This window comes from Mirounga angustirostris, unplaced genomic scaffold, assembly GCF_029215605.1.
Source record: "Mirounga angustirostris isolate CCGP_5_RB_7025 unplaced genomic scaffold, mMirAng1.0.hap1 SCAF_7, whole genome shotgun sequence".
Classification (NCBI taxonomy): domain Eukaryota; kingdom Metazoa; phylum Chordata; class Mammalia; order Carnivora; family Phocidae; genus Mirounga; species Mirounga angustirostris.
In genome coordinates, this window is record NW_026991715.1 from 97,093,975 (window position 1) to 97,111,772 (window position 17,798).

Below are 17,798 nucleotides of genomic sequence, written 5' to 3' on the forward strand. Positions count from 1 at the left end.
AAACTACTAAAAACTTGATTAGGAAAGACTGAAGGTGTGATGTTAGGTAAATTCATGAACTTTAAACATCTTCGTCCAACCCCCCAAACAAATTCCATGCTTAAATCCATTTACTGTGAGAAGGTCTTCAGTGGGCAAGTTCTATGTTTGAGGTGACTTTTCCTGAGGCCTCTTTACAGCAACAGTTCTGTACTTGTTTGAACTTTCCCCAGAAACAGTCTCCAAATTTTGTTAGTGTTTGCGAAGAAATGAGCCTCTGCCTTTAAAGTAGCCAAGCGGTCTATCAGAGTGGTTAGCTGGAAGCCTATTTTGAATATTACCTTCTCCAGCCTCTGTATCCTTATCTATGGCAGGGAAAAACTATGAAGAGACAGAGTCATAAAACTTCTGCGTCTGCTGCGATGACACAAACAGACCAGGAAGATATAGATGGGATAATTTAGGAGTGCGCCATTTGTTGTGAAGGCAACACCACCGGGTGATGGGGGAGAGACAGAGGTAGGTCGAGACAGGCCTCTTTGGGGAGGGGTGCTTGGGCTGAGAATGGAAAATGGCTGCAAGGAGCTGGTCATGCCAAATGCCCAGGTCAGAGCATTTCTGGCCCTGGATCAGCAAAGGCCCTGAGGTACGACTAAGCTCAGCATGTGAGGGCAAGGGGCTGGAGGGAGTGGACGCAACAGAGCTGCTATGGCGGGCGGTGGGGGTCGGGCGAGAGAAGAGGAAGGGGCACGTCACAGAAGGCACTCTAGGCTAAGGTGAAACATTTGATTTTGATTTTAACTACATGAGAAGCCCTTTGAGGTCATGGCACGGTCTGATTTACAATTCAGAACTCTCTCGCAGGCTGCTGTGTGGAGGAACAGAAAGTGAGGTGCAGGCGCCCACCAGTGGGTTGCCTATCCCATTACCCAGATGCATACAAAGCTCAGAACAGGGCTCGGTGCACATAAGCTCTCAAAAATCTCACTGATTATAGTTTTTCTATGTGATAAAGAATGAATTCTACTTTTTTTTTTTTTTTAAAAAAAAACCTCAATAGAAAACTGACCCCCCAACCCTCAGTTTCCTAAACAGAAGAGTCTTGAGTCAAATACACTGGAAGATCCAGAATAATTTCAGCCCCCTGTTGCCATGTGGTCCTCAGTTGGGGTTAGTTCTGCTTCCCTCCCAAGGAAGAGAGACCCAGTGCCTGGCCAGCTGGCCGTGGCCTCAAGGCCACATTTCCCTTGTAAGCATTAGATATATTGTTTTCCTCTCCGGAAGCTAGTTGGGGACTCTGTTTATGGCTCCAGCTACATTTGCCACAAGGTCTTTGGACTGCAAGGGGAATCCTCATCCAACCCAATTAATAGAGCAATGTTGTACTTCTAAGCTGTCCCCCACCCAACCAATCCATCAACATGATTTGCACACATTAATCAAGGCATTTACAATGGGTTCACCAAGCTTTATCTCTCATTGGATGAAGAAATGGGACTATTTGGACTTGAGAACTATAACTCTTCCAGAGTCCCTGAAGTCTTGAGCTTGGCTCTGCTAAATGCACAGACAAGGTGTTATTAATTAACAATTGAGATAAATGCCGGAATAGCATCCCTGAATCATGTCAAACCAATTTGGATGGTTATGGGATGGGGAAAAGGGGAGGAGGCCATGGGCAAGGGGTGGGCTTCGTCTGTTCCAAGTGCTTTGGACAGACTCCAGTGTTATTTCTCCTCATTTAGACCTGGCTGGAGTGCCTGGAAACTCAGGCCAGCATCCACATCTCTTAACCCAAGGCAGCCTCCTTTGGAGCAAAACAAGGAACCAAACTTCACAGATGGAGGTGGGCTGAGAAACACTGTCGTGGAAACCTTAATTTAGGGAGAGAAGTGTAGAAGCTGCTGGTGGGTGGAAGAGCCTCCATCACAGGTTACTGACCACACAGATCGGTGGCTTTGAGTACTCTCCCAGGAGAGATACTGAAGATGTTGGGGTCAATGTGGTGATGGGCTTTCTTTCCTGTCCTGTGGCCGGCACCCACACTCCATGACAGTCGCCTCTCCACGCTCCCACGGAAGGGGGGTCTTCCACCCTGTCAGCCCTGACTGTAGTAATTATAATAATGTGTTATACATCTTATCTCTTCAGATGGATGTGAGCTCTTTGTGGACATGCATCGTATTTGTCCTAGAATTTCCAAAGGCCTCTTTCCAATGTCTAACATTTAGCAAACTCTGAATGAACGTTTGTTAAACCATCCAGGGAAGTCATGCAATGCTGAAATTTGATGAGCACTGGTTAGAACCTCAGTGGTTATAGACTGTGGGAAAACTACCGGTTGGGCTCCATCTATGGGGACTCAGCATGCGTTCTAGAAATAACGGCAACAGTACCAGCAATAACATTAAAGCTGGCAGCAAGCTGCTCTTGAAGGCACCCCGTGAAGCAGGCACCTGGTAAAACGTATTGCATACATTTTGTCAGTGAAACCACACGCCTGCTAATGGAGTTGGCATTATCATGCCTATTACACAGACAAGAAAACTGAGACCTTGAGGAGTCAAGTTACTCGCAGAAGTGGGACACAAAGACTGCTTCCTGAGCCCAGGCTCTTAACCATCATGATGTGACAGTGTCACCTGAGCAACCAGAGCAGTGACAGGAGAAGGAACAAGAGTCTAACTTTTGGTGCCATGTTAAAACTACGGAGGGAGACGCAGACAGCTCGCTAATACAGTAAGGCAGGATGTGACGCACTGTTGACCATGGACAGGCTCAGCGTAGAAGGGCTTTTTCCTACCCCCTCCGCTCCAGGCTTCCACCCACAGACAGGAGAGAGAGTGTCTGATAGGATTCCACGGGCACTTCAAGCAGACTCCCAGGCTGGCTTGAAATGATGAGAGCTGGGCTTTGTACAGACAGAGGGCGGGGGTTCCTGACTCCCAAGTTCTGGGTGATAAAGGCATGTGGGGAAGGAGTAAGGCCTGTCTTTCCAGGCCAGATGGTCTAACAACGCCTCCCCACCTTCAGGTTCCCACTTTTAGAGGAGATCTACACCCTTTCTCCTACCCCTGGCTGTGATGAACTAAATCTCACACCTCTGTCTTGGTGTTGATAATTAAATATTATCTGCCTGTCACTTGATGCACATGTTGTGTGTATTCTGACTTTAATGAGCTGGTATTTGTCTTCTGTAAGCAAAAATATTTCTTTGAGTCTCTTCTTTTTCAAATTGGGGTGAGCAGTTCAAGTGAAGATCTTTCACTATTAAAAAGGCAGTCTGCTTGCCGGCAGGTCTGTCTGAACTGTTTCTACTTCTCAGGGGCAATGGCAGAGAGAACTTGCCCCTTCCCCATCAGCCATTGCTTCCTGAGGTTAAGTTAGCGGTCACGTGGCTGCAGGGTGTAGGGAGACTTTGAAAGGGACAGGATGAAGAAGGTAGGGAACTGGCATAAATTGTTTTTTGGGGGATATTCGTAGGCAGCTCTTTCCAACAGGGCTTCTCAGCCAGGCACCACGGAATATAGAAAATGTCTGAGTGAAAATTTTCTCAGGTCTTCTAAGGAAGGCACTTAGTACCATTCCAGATGCATAGGAGACACGTCAAGCCATTCCATATAATGAATGTCTTAGGACAATGTTTCTCAAAGAGAACCTGCCTCAGCATTACCTGGAAATTTCCTTGAAATTAAAATTCTTGCACCCCGCCCCACACTTGCGGAATCCGAAATTCTGGAGGAAAAGTTCTAGCAATCTGTGTTTAATCAAGCCCTCCGGGGGTTTTGCTACAGTTTCTGAACCACTAGTGGCTGCAAAGCACCAGGGCTTAATTCTCTCCCAGGTTGAAAAAGGCTGTCAAGGGCTGCAAATATCTGTATCCATATTTGTATCTATATCGATCTCAGTTTAAAATAAAAAATATCTATCTCTTTAAACTGAGATTTCTTTTTTTTTTAAACGTAGAGTGTTCCCGGATGAAAAAGTGATTTGCCTCTTCCAGCTCCACTTTGGAAGAGCACCCCATTATTTCCCCATTCATGAGGCTCATAACAAATGTGTTCATTGCAGCTGCTCCCCTGGCCGACATGCATGCTCTGCCTGGGTGCCTCCTCTGACCTACTGTCAGGGTCAGAAACCACACAGCCCTGCCTGAGAACTCCCAAAGCAGGAAAGAGCCTGGGGCAGAACTCCTACCCCCACCAAAACAAACAAAAAAGTGATATAATTAGTGTGCTGCAGGATTGGATCTGGAGTTGATGAGGAGCAACTTTAATATTTATCAATAAACAGCAAAGTGCTTAGCACACCTCCTAGGGAAGTAATTAACCATAAAAAGGATACTCTGCACTGAGGAATCTCCTCCAAAAAAAAAAAAGAACTCAGTTAATTGTGAATTGCTTACACCAGGTGAGAGACAATCCGTGTCTACCTCTCACCTGACATAAGCAACTCTGAATTAACTGGGAGTTTCTTTTTATAAACACTGTGCAGAGCCTTTTTTTCTTTTTTTTTCCTGGTGGCTAATTACTTCCTTGGGAGGTTCGCTTTAATAGTTCCCATAACAAGGCCATTATTGTCTTTAGCATAATCACTGCCTCATTTGTTTTTGTGCCTTGCCTCCCTGACGCTCTGCCTCTGCCCACCAGGAGGGACCCTGAGCCCTATGTGCCTGCAGTGCAGTCCTCAGGCCTGGACCAAGAGCACCTCATGTGCCTCTTCCGGTTCTACTATGTCAGGAAATCGATTTTCTCCCGAAAGGAGTTGCCATCAGCCATAGGACTGGTGGAGAGGAATGGAGATGATGCAGGGCGTGTTGGGGAGACTGAGTCAGTCCCCCTCCCCTACGTGTGCAGCATTCCAGCCATTTGCTATTCTTTCAGCTGCTGACACCTGCAGTGGGGAAGGGAGCCAGGACAGCGGCTCCTTTCTGGAAGAGGAAGGGAGCTGATCTGTAAGCAACCACTTTGCTAGGTGAAATCACCAGGGACCAGAGGCAAAAACGGAACCTTATCAGGAGAAGTAATGCGATTTTGACTGTCTCTCTTGGGAAAAAAAAAAAAATGTATGGATATATGCAGTTATGGCTCACTTCATTCAAAAATGAATTAAAGTGGCTTCTACTTTGGCTCTGTTTCAGGAAGCTAAATGAATGAATGGGAGCTCTGTAAATTACATCAGGTCTATAAACTTTTTTTTGATTGGTGTACTATCATTGTATGTACATTTGGTTATTTACACATTATGTATGTACAAGTATAACAGCAATAATAGATTATGGGAATTGCAAGTGTCTATTAAGAGGATGAGGAAAAATAAAAATATAATAATACTTTCATCCATCACCCTGATGAATTGCGCCCCTTTCTGGACACTACCTAAGCCGACCCTCTGGGGCCGTGAGGGCAGGAGCTGATATTCTCAGAGCACAGGGATTGACAGAGTGGGACTAGACACATTTTTCTTAAATCAAATAGTTGGACACGTGGATCCTCTTACACCCTGAAACAACCTGCTCTGAGGGAATTCTGACCAGTTAGTAATTTTGGTGGGAGAAGGTCACACACCTTAAGGGAGCACTGCTCCATATTCTTAGGAAATCACACAGCCCGTATGCTAACGCAACCCCATTTAGCCCCAGAATCTTAGCACTCCATCAGGGAATAACACAGGAAAATCCAGTTCAGAGGTTCAGAACAGGGATTGGCAAATTTCCTATAAAGGGTCAGAGAGTAAATATTTTAGGCTTTACCAGCCATGTGGTCTCTGTCCAACTCCTCAATGCTGTCTTTGAGGGTGAAACATAAACCGACAGGCATTGTTATGTTCCAATAAAACTTTATAAGAGGGCGCCTGGGTGGCTCAGTTGGTTAAGCGACTGCCTTCGGCTCAGGTCATGATCCTGGAGTCCCGGGATCGAGTCCCGCATCGGGCTCGCTGCTCAGCGGGGAGCCTGCTTCTCCCCCTGACCCTCCCCGCTCTCATGCTCTCTCTCTCTCATTCTCTCTCTCAAATAAAATAAATAAAATAAAATCTTAAAAAAAAATTAAAAAAAAAAACTTTGTAAGAAAATGCTAAAATTTGAATTCCACACAGTTTGCATATATCTTGAAATATTGTTGTTCTTTAGATTCCCCCCACACCCCCAAACTTTAGAAATGTAAAAACCATTTCTTAGCTCATATAAAACCAGGCAGTGGATTGGATGTGGCCAACAGGCTGTCGTTTGCTGGCCACTGGTTGGAATGTGGACTTGGGAGTCAGAGCTGGGTTTGGGCCCCAATTTTACCATTGGTGGTTGACTTATCTTAAAACAGTTACGTAACTGTAGCCTAAGGCTCAGTTCCCTCATTTGTAAGGTAACATCTCTGAGGGTCGTAAGGATGAAGGGACTGCCTGAGATGTCTGAGGGCAGCGTGCGCCCCATTCTGTGGTCACCACCATCGATTCGTTCGAGACTCCCAGCCCCGGAGGCTCAGGCAGGAACGGGCACCCGGGGGCCGCGCCAGGGCCCAGCCACCTCTCCGTGGCGCTATGTGCTTGAGAGTCCAAAGCCAGCGTCAAGCCCCGGGGCCTCCAGCCCTTGCCTCCAGGAACCCTCACCGGCCCGTCCTCTGCTGCATCTGCATCAAGAGAAATGTTACAAGAGCATTTGACAGTAGGGGAGGTCTTTCAGGAAAAATGACTCAGGACGGAAGTGTCCACAATGCCCTGCTCTTGAGGGGCTGGGAATGAGAAGACGCTTGCTCACCTCCCTCGTTATCCTTGTTATCAGCACAGGAGGTTTCCATGGCAACGTTGCATCCGGGCCCTCTCCAGCCGGTCTGGCAGACACACTGCCAACTGTTCTGACCCAGTGTGCATCTCCCGTTGCCGTTGCACAAATCGGGGCAGCCATCTGGTTGGAGAAACGGAGAGGATGAGAAGGAGGGGCGCGAGGCCGCACTGGGGCAGCAGGGGGAGCCATGCAAAGGGGGAGCAAGGCCGCAGGGCAGCCACTGGGCCAGCCTCAGAGTGGGGCCCGTGCCTGCCTTCCAGAGAGTCGGGGAAGCAGGCAATGCATGCAGTTGCAAGACACAGTGGGGTCCCAGATGCAGGGGATCCCCAGTGACACTGACCTGTGTGAAGGGGTCTGAGGCAACCTTCCCAAAGTGGGGAATATTCCAGAAAACTAAACCAGCTCTGAGCTTACAAGCCTAGGTAGGCTGGAATTTCCAGCCAGTAGCTCAAGATTGAGGCTACCTCAAAAAAAAAAAAAAAAAAAAAAAAAAAAAAAATCTTTTCTTTCTTTCCTGTTTCTTTCTTTTTCTTTCTTTCTTTTTTTTTTTTTTTTACAAGTACCTTCTGCAGAAAACAGGAAATTCCCTATCAACCCAGGACGGAGGCAAAGTACCCTCCATCATTCAGAATTTTAAGGATATATTTATATATGATTATCACAAGTTTCTTATAACAAGGAACTGGATAGTTCTGCTGGGCTATTTTCATATTTTTGTAATAGCTTTAAGGGGCACTTTAAAATGTTGGCTATTTATCATTCAACCTTATTTATGGCATGATTTAAAAATACTGCCGAGTCTGAGGGCCGTGGAAGGATTAGGTACTCAGTGCCATGAACAGGGAAAAGAGAAAAATGTGTATGTGCATGAGGAATGAGGTGACGTTTGAGTAATTCTTATTTTGTGGTAACCTTTTCTTTCTTTCTTCTTTTTTTGGGGTGGGGAGAAGTATGAAATCAGCAGCCTGTCTAATTCCCTAATTGCTCCAGCACCTAAAACAACTGTGGCTACCACCCTTCTGACCTGAGCTGGGACCCAGGGATCGTGGGCGTGGGAAGACGAGAAAGGGTGGCGAAGGGTGGGGCACTAAAGCGGGGTGGGAAAGCCTCCCCAGCAGAGCCTCTGTCACCCTCTAGAAGATGCAGAGAGCAGCACAGAATTGGTAGGATGTCGCCACCCTCACAAAACCTACTTGCTGGCAAGAATTCCTGGATATGTTCTCATTTTTCCTTTACCAGCTTTATTGAGCCATAATTTACATACCATAAAATTCACCTGTTTTAAGTGCACAATGCAGTGGCTTCTAGCAAATTTACAGAGTTGTGCAATGTAGGTGTTTTTCTTACTTCATTTAAATAGACCCCAAATGACCATTAATGTCATTATCCCCAGGAAGTAACTTCCCGAATATCCATCTATAATTCGGTCTCCCTCTCTGTCACCATGTCTATCTCCAGCTTTGGCGGTGTATTTTTTTTTTTTTTAAACCACACGAAGTGCAGGGTGGACTGGGCTGTGGTGGGGGCATGAAGAGCTTTGCAATGATGGAGGTAATTGATTTGAAACCATTCTGGCCCAAATCTTCTGAATCAAAGCGTGCCTCTCCCCTTACTTCTCCCTCCAGTGTTCCAGAGGCTTTCGCCAGCCATCTTTCCTCTCTTCTCTCAAAAACCCATTATGAGAACGCCAATAAACCTAATTTGTGCACGTGGCAGTGGTGGGAATTTAAAGGACTCCTCCTAGGAAGAAAGGTCTGGAGGGTCTGAAAGTGAGTTGAAATGTACCTATTTAAGGTATCTTACTTTTGAACGCTTGTTGCCCCCATCCTTTCCAGAATGTGGTACAGGTTAGGTCCTGAGAGAAGAGGGTAAGCGAAAGAGGAGAAGTTCTCTGTGGGGAAGTCTCTGTAAGGAAGCTGAGCTGTCTTGAGAGGAGAAAGCAGGAGACTGTTACCAGAGAACCTGTTTTCTTAGCCCAGCACTAAATCCAGATGCAAACAAAGCCTAAGTGTTTGCATACCTCAAGAAAGACTTGCTGGTATTCACACCTATCCTTACAGAGCCCAGATTCACATTTCCATTCCTTTCCTTACCAAGGAGGTGACACCCCCCCTGCCCCGTGCCCCCCAGTCCCCACCCCGGGGGCCCTGCCTGGAGAACCAGTGCCATCCCCCTTGTTCATACTGTGAGAGTGTTCAGGGAGCAGAAGCCATCCCCAGTTTCAGAGAAATACCATAAACATTTCTACAGGAGCAAAATGAAACTCAGTAGGAAAAGCCCAAGGGACATTTCAGAGGTTCTCAAGGAAAGGAGTCTATCTCCAACCTCCAGCCACCTCCAGCTTTACAATTTCTACCAGAAGAGTTTTGGTTGAATGGATCACACAGAATACACTAAATGACAGACCTAGCAACATTTGCTCAGCATCCCATCTATTACATGTGCTTTGTTATTTAGCCACTTTGAGGACTCATGTTTGACTAAAATCACGCCCAAAGTCTCAACAGAAACCTCATTGTGTAGGAAAGCCACGTCTACTACATAAAATTTAAATTTGCAAAAACACTAGCATGTCAGTCAGAGATACGTACTCAAAATATCTGTGTGCTTAGATTGAAATGAAGCTTTTTCTACCCCCTCTTTCTCTCTTGATTTTTTTTTCTCCTGCCCCAACTGACTGAAGTGAGATAAACAGACCACAGTAGCAGGTTTTCTCCACATCATATGGGGAAGATGAAAACATGAACAGTAGGAAGCTGGCAAATCTCTGAGAAGTTTCGGGGTAGCTGGGAATTAATGGACAGGACTTTGCGTTTAGCTTGAAGATGAAGAAAGTAGCCTTGGCAGGTGCGTGGTGTTGCTAGGCAACCCCAAGCTACCCCCAGCACAAGTTCATTCTGCTGGTGGCCTTCTGAGGAGGTGACTTGTTTTGTTTGTAAAGTGCAAAGCCAGCTTCTGCTTGAGGAAAAACAGAATGTAGGAAGTAATTAGTCTGGAGGGCAAATGGGCATCAGGTGGCAACTTTCTCTGGAGAGGATCCTTTAACTGAAGTTGGATTGGGCTGATGGGCTCATCCTTGGGGATCCAAGAAGTCTCCTACATGGAGTCTTCTGGATTTCAGGCTAGCACTGCTGATTTCCTTGAGTGTCCATCTCTGGGATCACTGGTACAGAATGTGATAAGGCACAGCTTTTGATTCTTTGCACAGCTAGACAGATGGCTATCTGGAGCCTTCACGTTCTACCATGACCCTAGCCTAGGGATTCTCAATTGAGGCTAGTTATTTCCCTTTTCTTCTTCTAGGGGACATTTGGCAAGGTTTGGAGACATTTTTGATGATCACAACTTGGGGAGGATGCTACTGACATCTATTGCATAGAGGTCAGGGGTACAGGTCAACATCCCACAGTGCACAGGACACTCCCCACAACAAAAATACAGCCCCAAATGTCAACAGTGCCAAGACTGAGAAATCTTGCCTTAGACCCCACACTCCATGAAACCTGAGAGTTCCTTGTTTGTTGTTGGATCGCAGAGCCTGGCCTTGTGTCAGGCACATTGTAGATGCTGGAATGAATGCTCATTCAGGTTGTGCTAGATCATTTCAGCCTGCCTTATCTATAAACTCTCCTGAGAGGCATGAGAAGATAGTGGGGCCTCTTTCTCAAAGATCAAAAGAGAACTTTCAAGGGCAGCAGCGATGTCTTGGGCTGGTTCTATCAGACTTCCAATACCTTTGGCAGGATGGAAATGGTATAATTTCTTTTTTCTTTTTTTTTTTTTTTTAAGATTTTATTTATTTACTTGACAGAGAGATAGACAGAAGAGCACAAGCAGAGGGAGTGGCAGAGGGAGAGGGAGAAGCAGGCTCTGCACTGAGCAGGGAGCCCGATGCGGGGTTTGATCCCAGGACCCTGAGATCATGACCTGAGCCGAAGGCAGACGCTTAACCATCTGAGCCACCCAGGCACCTGGAAATGGTATAATTTCTAAGACTTCTACACACAGAATTTCAACCACTAAAAAAAAAAAAAAAATCCATCAACACAGTTACTAGGTAGGCAGGCTTTTTGCCTTGACAAAAATTAGACCTGAAACAGAAATTTGGGATTGAAAAAACCCAACCCAAACACACCCTTATATTCTGATGACTCCTGAATCTTCATCTCCAGCCCTCTGATGTCTAGACCTGGACTCCAATTTGCATCTCAACATCTTCATCTGTTTGCTAGCAAGCATCTCAAACTCAAGAGAATTTAACCTCTTTACCCCTTCTCCCCCAAACTCTGATCCCTTGTCCAAGGAATGGCACCTCGATGTACTTTAATGACCAAGACTAAAAACTTGGAGTCATTTTTAATACCCTCCCCTGCCCTCCACCACCTCTTGTATTTAGTCAACAAACAATTCCTGCCTGATTTTTCTCTTAATGATAAGAAATCCTACCTGTCCTTCCTCCTAAATATCTCTGGAATCTGCTCTCTGCTCCCACCCACAGTGCCACTGCATTAACTCAAGCCTCCTCATCCTTGCTCTGGACTCTTGTGAAAGCCTCCTAACTGGCCTCCCTGCCTCCAGTCTTTAGGCATCATCCATTTCTCTCTGTTCAAGACACTGCTCAAAATACTTCCACAGCTTTCCATTGGCCCCAGGGGAGAGCCTGAAGTCTTTAACCTGGCTTACAAGACCTTATATGAACTGGTTCTCATGTTAGCCTATCTCAGTACCACTTTAGGCTTTGGCCAGATCAAAGCTGTTCAGTCTTTCCTTTTCACTTTCCTCATCTGCCTAACATCAACGCATCCTTTAGATCCCCACTCAGAAGTCATCTCCAGGAAGCCTTTCCAAAGCTCTCAGATCCAGGCTAGCTACACCTGTCATGGTGCCTTTATTCTATCCCATTCTACCCTACCCTATCCTACCTTACCCTATCCTGCCCTACCCTATCCTACCTTACCCTATCATGCCCTATTCTATCCTAGCCTCACCTATCCTATCCTAGCCTACCCTACCCTAGCCTACCCCACCCTATCTTAGCCTACCCTATGCACTACAGTGTATCGCAACTCTCTAGCATCTCCTTAATACTTGCTAGTCCCTGTAGCAGCCATTCCTTAAGCCATTTTACTGTCACCTGCTAGAAAATTATTATAATAAATGTGCACATAATCAACTATAATTTGAATGGTGCCCCTAGAATTGTGCAGTGTACAACTGAATAGCTGCCCTGGGTACTCCTGTTATGAAGTAAATCTGTCAGGGCAGGTGCCATGTCAATCTTGTTTACTCTTGGATTGCTACTACTCAATAAATAGGGAAAGGAATGAATGACTTCTGACTGAACTCAGAATCTCCAACATCTTTGGCAGAGTGGAAATTCGATCATCTCCAAGACTTTCTACACATAAAATTCCAAACAGTAAAAAAGCCAAAAACCAAACAACAACAAACACTCCAATGACACAGTTACCAGGTCGGCAGGCTTTTTGCCTTACCAAAAATCAGGCATGAGGAAAATAATGTCTAAAGCATAGTAAAAAGGGGAGCATAAATACACTTGAAGAAAGCTATAATTACCATAAAAGGCTTTTCTAAAAAAGAATCAAGGAATGTTCTGCCATGTGCTGCAATTTAGAGGGAGAAATAAGTGACTAATCGTGTATAAGGGGTATGTAGTGTATAAGGGGTATGGGAAGAGAAGTAGGATTTTAACATGCAACATCGAGCACACTTTGGAAAAGCACAGCAGAAAACGCCCCACCCAGATAGAAATGCAAGTGAAAACACTAAACAGACTACATATAAATGCAGACGATGACAAAGAAAGCTGGAGAAGGGAGACATCCCTGCTTGGCTTCAGAGACTACTAGGAGAGCTACTGCATCCTAGAATAAACCCTTGTGGAAAGTCTTCTGAATCAAGGCGAAAACCTTACCCTGGTTTGGGGTCAGGTAATTCTGGGATTAAAATCTAGATTTGCCCCTTGTTGTCTGTGTGACCTTGAGCTGGTAGTGTAACCTCTTCCCCCTGTCTGTACAATTATTTATCTTACAAATTAATCTTATTTACTGTCCTTCCCAATGGAATATAACCTGCAGGAAGGCTGGGATTTTTGTCTCTCCATTCATTGAAATATCTTCAGTGTCTAGAAAAACAGCATATACAGGCACTCAGTAAATGTTTGTTGAATGAACAATTTAACAGAGATGATGGTATTTTATACAGGTTCCAGAAGGGTTAATGAAATGATAAAGGTAAAGATTTGAGCACAGAACGTTGTATGTTGTAAATGTTCAATAGGTAATAGCTCTTGCAGTTTGTGTTGATACAGTTGCTATTACAAACATTATAATTAGGGCACTTGGGTGGCTCAGTCGTTAAGCGTCTGCCTTCGGCTCAGGTCATGATCCCAGGGTCCTGGGATCGAACCCCGCATCAGGCTCCCTGCTCCGCGGGAAGCCTGCTTCTTCCCCTCCCACTCCCCCTGCTTGTGTTCCCTCTCTCGCTGTGTCGCTCTGTCAAATGAATAAAAAATCTTTAAAAAAAAAATCAATTAAAATGTTTAAAAAAACCCAAAAAACAAACATTATAATTAGTGGTAGGCTTTGCCCTGGGGCAGTCTTAAATGCGGGCTATTTCTCTTTGTCTCACCTCCAGATCAGGAAAAAACCCCACAAGCCCATTGTCTTTCCAGTTAAAAACAAAAAACCAAAAAAACCCCCACAACTCTGGTATCTTCAGTGTATGACTGCATCACATCCTAGGAAATCCTTACTCCCCCTATGACCACCATCCAAGAGCCTGGCAATGCCAAGTTGGTCTGTGTAAGTGAGGAGAAACCCACTGATGCTAAGGGCAATTCTGAGGGGCAGGAGAGTTGAAGTTAGAATAAATGGTGGCTTCTTCTCTTGGGCAGAATTGTACTTTTGCATGTTAACTTAATTAGCGAACCCCTCTCGCCCAACTCTTTTAAATATCCCTGTTTTCTGAGTGAGAGCTGTGCAGTGTTGGAATTGAGAAGCAGATACACACTGGAAATAGGGAATAGAGTTCTTTCATTGCATTCCAGAACTCTTCAGAATTGAAGACAGCTGAGGTGCTGGGGACGGGGAATCACTAGGGGTTCGGTGGCCATTTATATTAAACGGCAGCGCAGACACTCAGAAAATTAATTTGGTGCTTTAAGACACTTTGGGGAAAGCTCCAACTAATTTTAGAAGCTGGCTGCCAAGGAAGCAAATGGAAGGGCGTGTCCCTCTTGCTCACCTGGGCGAGGAGGAGGGAGCTGCGTAGGGACTCTGTTTCTAGGTACAAATTGGCATGGAAACTCAGCCATGAACCTGTGCTTGAATGGCTGCCCCTCCTTTGTTAGAGAAGACACAGAAGATCCAGAGGCAGATGTTTTTCTCGGTTTCAACAGTCTCTGTATGTCTTAAAGGGTTTGCATAGGGGAGCGTATGGGGGATGCTGGGTAGGGATGATCGGGAAGGCCAGTGATCCTTTCCATGGTCCACTGCTTGTCTTTTGCTCCTAAGGCAGAAATCACACCCCTCCACCCTAGCAGCAACAGAAGCAGCAGAGCCTCCATGAGGTGATATAAATTTGGATCCAGCTCTCTATGCTACATGTTTCCTGGATGCACCTGGATTCTCACTGAGCAGCATCATCTCTGCCCAGGAAAAGGAAGGCAGTAGGCTTAGCCTTGGCCTCAGAGAAAATGGTGAACTTAAAAAAAAAAAAAAGAGACATATCTTCTTTTTTACTGTTTCGATGCTTTAAGTTCTTATTAACACATTTGCTTTTTTCAAAACAGTAGAAGATGACGGGGGGGAAGGAAACAGAGTTTAGGTGACAGTAACTGGAGATAGTTCTTCTTGGGTGGGTGTGGGGGGCTCATGTCAATTACTTCTTGAATTCATGACTGAATCATTATCACCCAATAGAACCAGGCTCTCACACAAGCCTGTGCTTCCCTTGGGGGGACTTCCTCTGGAACATCCCCTTTCTTTATTCCACTTCAACTACCACAGAAGGATGTAGTGGGCCAGTGGTGGGAAAATCACACCATGGTGCTAAGGCAAACACCAACTGTACCATGTTGAAACCTGCTGAAAATCCACTGGGGGCTTCTCCCTTGATTTAGATAGGAACAGTGCTTCTCAAAGTGTGTGGTCCTGGGACCACAAAGTCAGCATCAAAGTCACCTGGGAACTTGTTAGAAAGCCACATTCTTGGGCTCCATCGGAGACCGAGGAATCAGAACCTCTGGGGGCGGGGCCTGGAAATCTGCATTTTGACCAGATCTCTGGGGGATTCAGATGTCTGCTCTGTGTGAGAACCACTACTTTAGGATTAAGTCCTGAACCCCTAAAAGGGCCTGGAATGCATTATCTGCATTATCTGGCCCTGCCCACTTCTCCCTCTCAGATCATGTCACTTGAGGCTCTGCTCGCTGAACTTCAGCCATCCTGCCTCACTGGGTTCTAGAACGGAGCCTGGATCTTCCTTTTGGACTTTTGCCAACCCCTGTCCCTAAACAACACGCCCTGCACTCAGGCTAAAGCCATTCATGCTGGGATTAGCCAGTACTTGCTCCGAAGGCTTTTTGACTTCCAGCCCAGGGCTGCTCCCCAGTAGTGATGGCGTGGTACCACCCACTCCTCCTCCTCCAGCGCTCCCCGCCTCCGTTCTAATTCATCCTTTGTTTCAAGCAGTGGGTCTCAACCTGGCTGCACATTAGAACAGAACTGGCCAAGAATTCTGAAAAATCCTGATGCTAGGCTGCACCCCACTTAAATAAAAATCTCCGAGGAGGAGACTCAGGCATCAGTATTTTTATTTTTTGAGCGCCTCCCCCTGCCCCCCCCACCCCAAATGATTCCTCTGTGCAGCTGAGATTGAGAACCAGCGGTTTAACACCCATCATCCTGGGAGCCTCTGCGCCTCCTGAGGGCAAAGACTCCAACTCTGTGGCGTATGACTGTTTTGCCAGTGCTCACCCCAGCGCCTAGCATTAACGATATTTGCTGAACGAATGCATACATAAACCGCATGTGTGGCATTCCTGCTGCTTCACTGTGCCCTTGATTCAGCAGCCAGGTAAAAGTAAAAGCTTCCCGCCGCGCGTACCCCAAGCCCCTGGATGGATGGCACGTCCCCAAGCAAAAGAAACAGCTGGTTGCAGCATAGCGTCCAAAACCAAGCCGATGACAGCGGCTGTCGAGGAGTACTGGAGTAGGTCCGTGCTCTTCAACTTGGAAGAAGCTGATACCTCCTGACTGAAAGAGACAGAATAGAGCACCCAGCGAGGTAGAAGAGAGCACGTTGGTAGATTAAGAGGGGGACAAGGGTCACACAAAGGCAGGGATGACAATAATAAGAAAGTCCAATGGTTTAAGATGGTTCTTGGAGGATAATCAAGTTGTTGTACATTGTGTTGCTTATTCCCACAGCTGTCCAGCGAATAATGAATGTGGAACCTAGCCGGTATGGAAATAGGGACAAAGCGCGACTTTGATTTCTTATTTGTTATTTTTAACCATCCAGTTTCTACACCCACTGAGCATCCTTATAGCCACAGGAGGGTCATAAAAATACAAATAACATCCAGGAGGCCTGTGGGCACGGACTTGTTACTTACTGCAGGGCTGACGGCTTTCTTTTAACTAGTGTAAAATCAGGCCAGTGACAAATCGCCATATATTTTGTTGTTGTTGCTGTTTGCAGCACAACTTTCGGAAATGTAAGGAAATCACTAAATGTTTGTTTCTAATAGATGTTAAAAGAGCTGGGCCAGGAACCTACCTCAGGACTATGGGTTTTAAATTCTGGATTTTAGGATGCTTTTAATACGATGAGAACAGTAACAGCAAACCCTCGTGTAGACATGTCTGTTTGCTGGGCACTCTTTCATGCGCCTTCAGGCATTAGCTCATTTCCTTGTCGCAACCATCTTATAGTGTAGGTACTATTATTATTATTCCTATTTCACAGGTGAAGAAAAAGAGGCACAGAGAAGTTAAGTGACTTGGCCAAAGTTGCAGAGTTGGTGAGTGGCGGAGCCAGGACTGGGCATGAGACAGACGGGCTCCTTGGCCTCTCCTCTCAGCTAGAGTGACCAACTGTCCTTGTTTGCCTAATATTATCTTAGGTTTTAGCATTGAAAGTCCCGAGTCCTGGGAAACTTCTCAGTCCCAGGTAACCTGGGATAACTGGTCATCATTGAGGATAGGGAGTGAGCACTGGGCTCTTTTCACTGGTAACCATAGAGGTATAGGGTGGGGATGGAGGTCAAGGTCTCCAAGGGCAAGGGGGAGGGCACAGACTTTTATGCTGAGTCACCTGTTTGAGCATGTTGGGCCCTCCAACACATACCGGCCCATACTACCTCAATCCAAAGTACCGGGTCAGCTCAGTAGCCATGGGGCAGAACTTGGAATGTGAAAGCAGTGGGCTGGGAATCCAGGCTGTCTGGGTTCAAATGCTGGCTCTACCCCTTGGCTGCAGGATCATGGGCAAAAATGATAAACTCCTTTTTCCTTACTTTCTTCATCTGTAAAACCAGGGCAATAAAAGTACCTATTCCAGGGGTTGTTGGGGTTTAAAAGAGAAAATACCTGTCACACGCTTAGCATGATGTATAAACATATGCAAATACACTTAGTAATATGCAAGATGTGTAAATTGTAAGTAAATGCACATAGTAAAGGTTTCAGAACTGACAGCTATTATTGTTGTTTAAAATAACGTCAAATGGTAGCAGAAGGGTCTATGCAGCCTGGGGGACTCTTTGATTTGCACTTGGTGACGAGGAGGGATTGTATGCTATAGCTGAAAACAGGATCATTATCGTCAGTGTGGCGAAGACCCCAGCAAGATGCCCTCCAAAGACTGAAATGGAAATGAGAAAAATGGGGTAATTTCCTGAGAGTTCCATGAGTAAGAACAGCACATAATGAATGTGACACGTTACCTAAAGAAGTCCCCCTAAATCATAAGAGGCATGTGACAAATTAATAAGTATAATTATATGTATATATTT

General features: G+C 45.8%; 1 protein-coding gene across 3 annotated transcripts in view; it reads right to left on the reverse strand.

The window, feature by feature from the left end:
* Positions 1-17,798, reverse strand: part of TENM2 (teneurin transmembrane protein 2) — a 926,033-nt gene that overhangs the window by 103,120 nt on the left and 805,115 nt on the right. For all 3 annotated transcript variants that reach the window (XM_045901687.3, XM_045901680.3, XM_045901693.3), the window contains one exon: positions 6,731-6,877. In XM_045901687.3, coding sequence (XP_045757643.1) covers positions 6,731-6,877 — 147 coding nt within the window. The remainder of the gene's footprint in view (positions 1-6,730; positions 6,878-17,798) is intronic.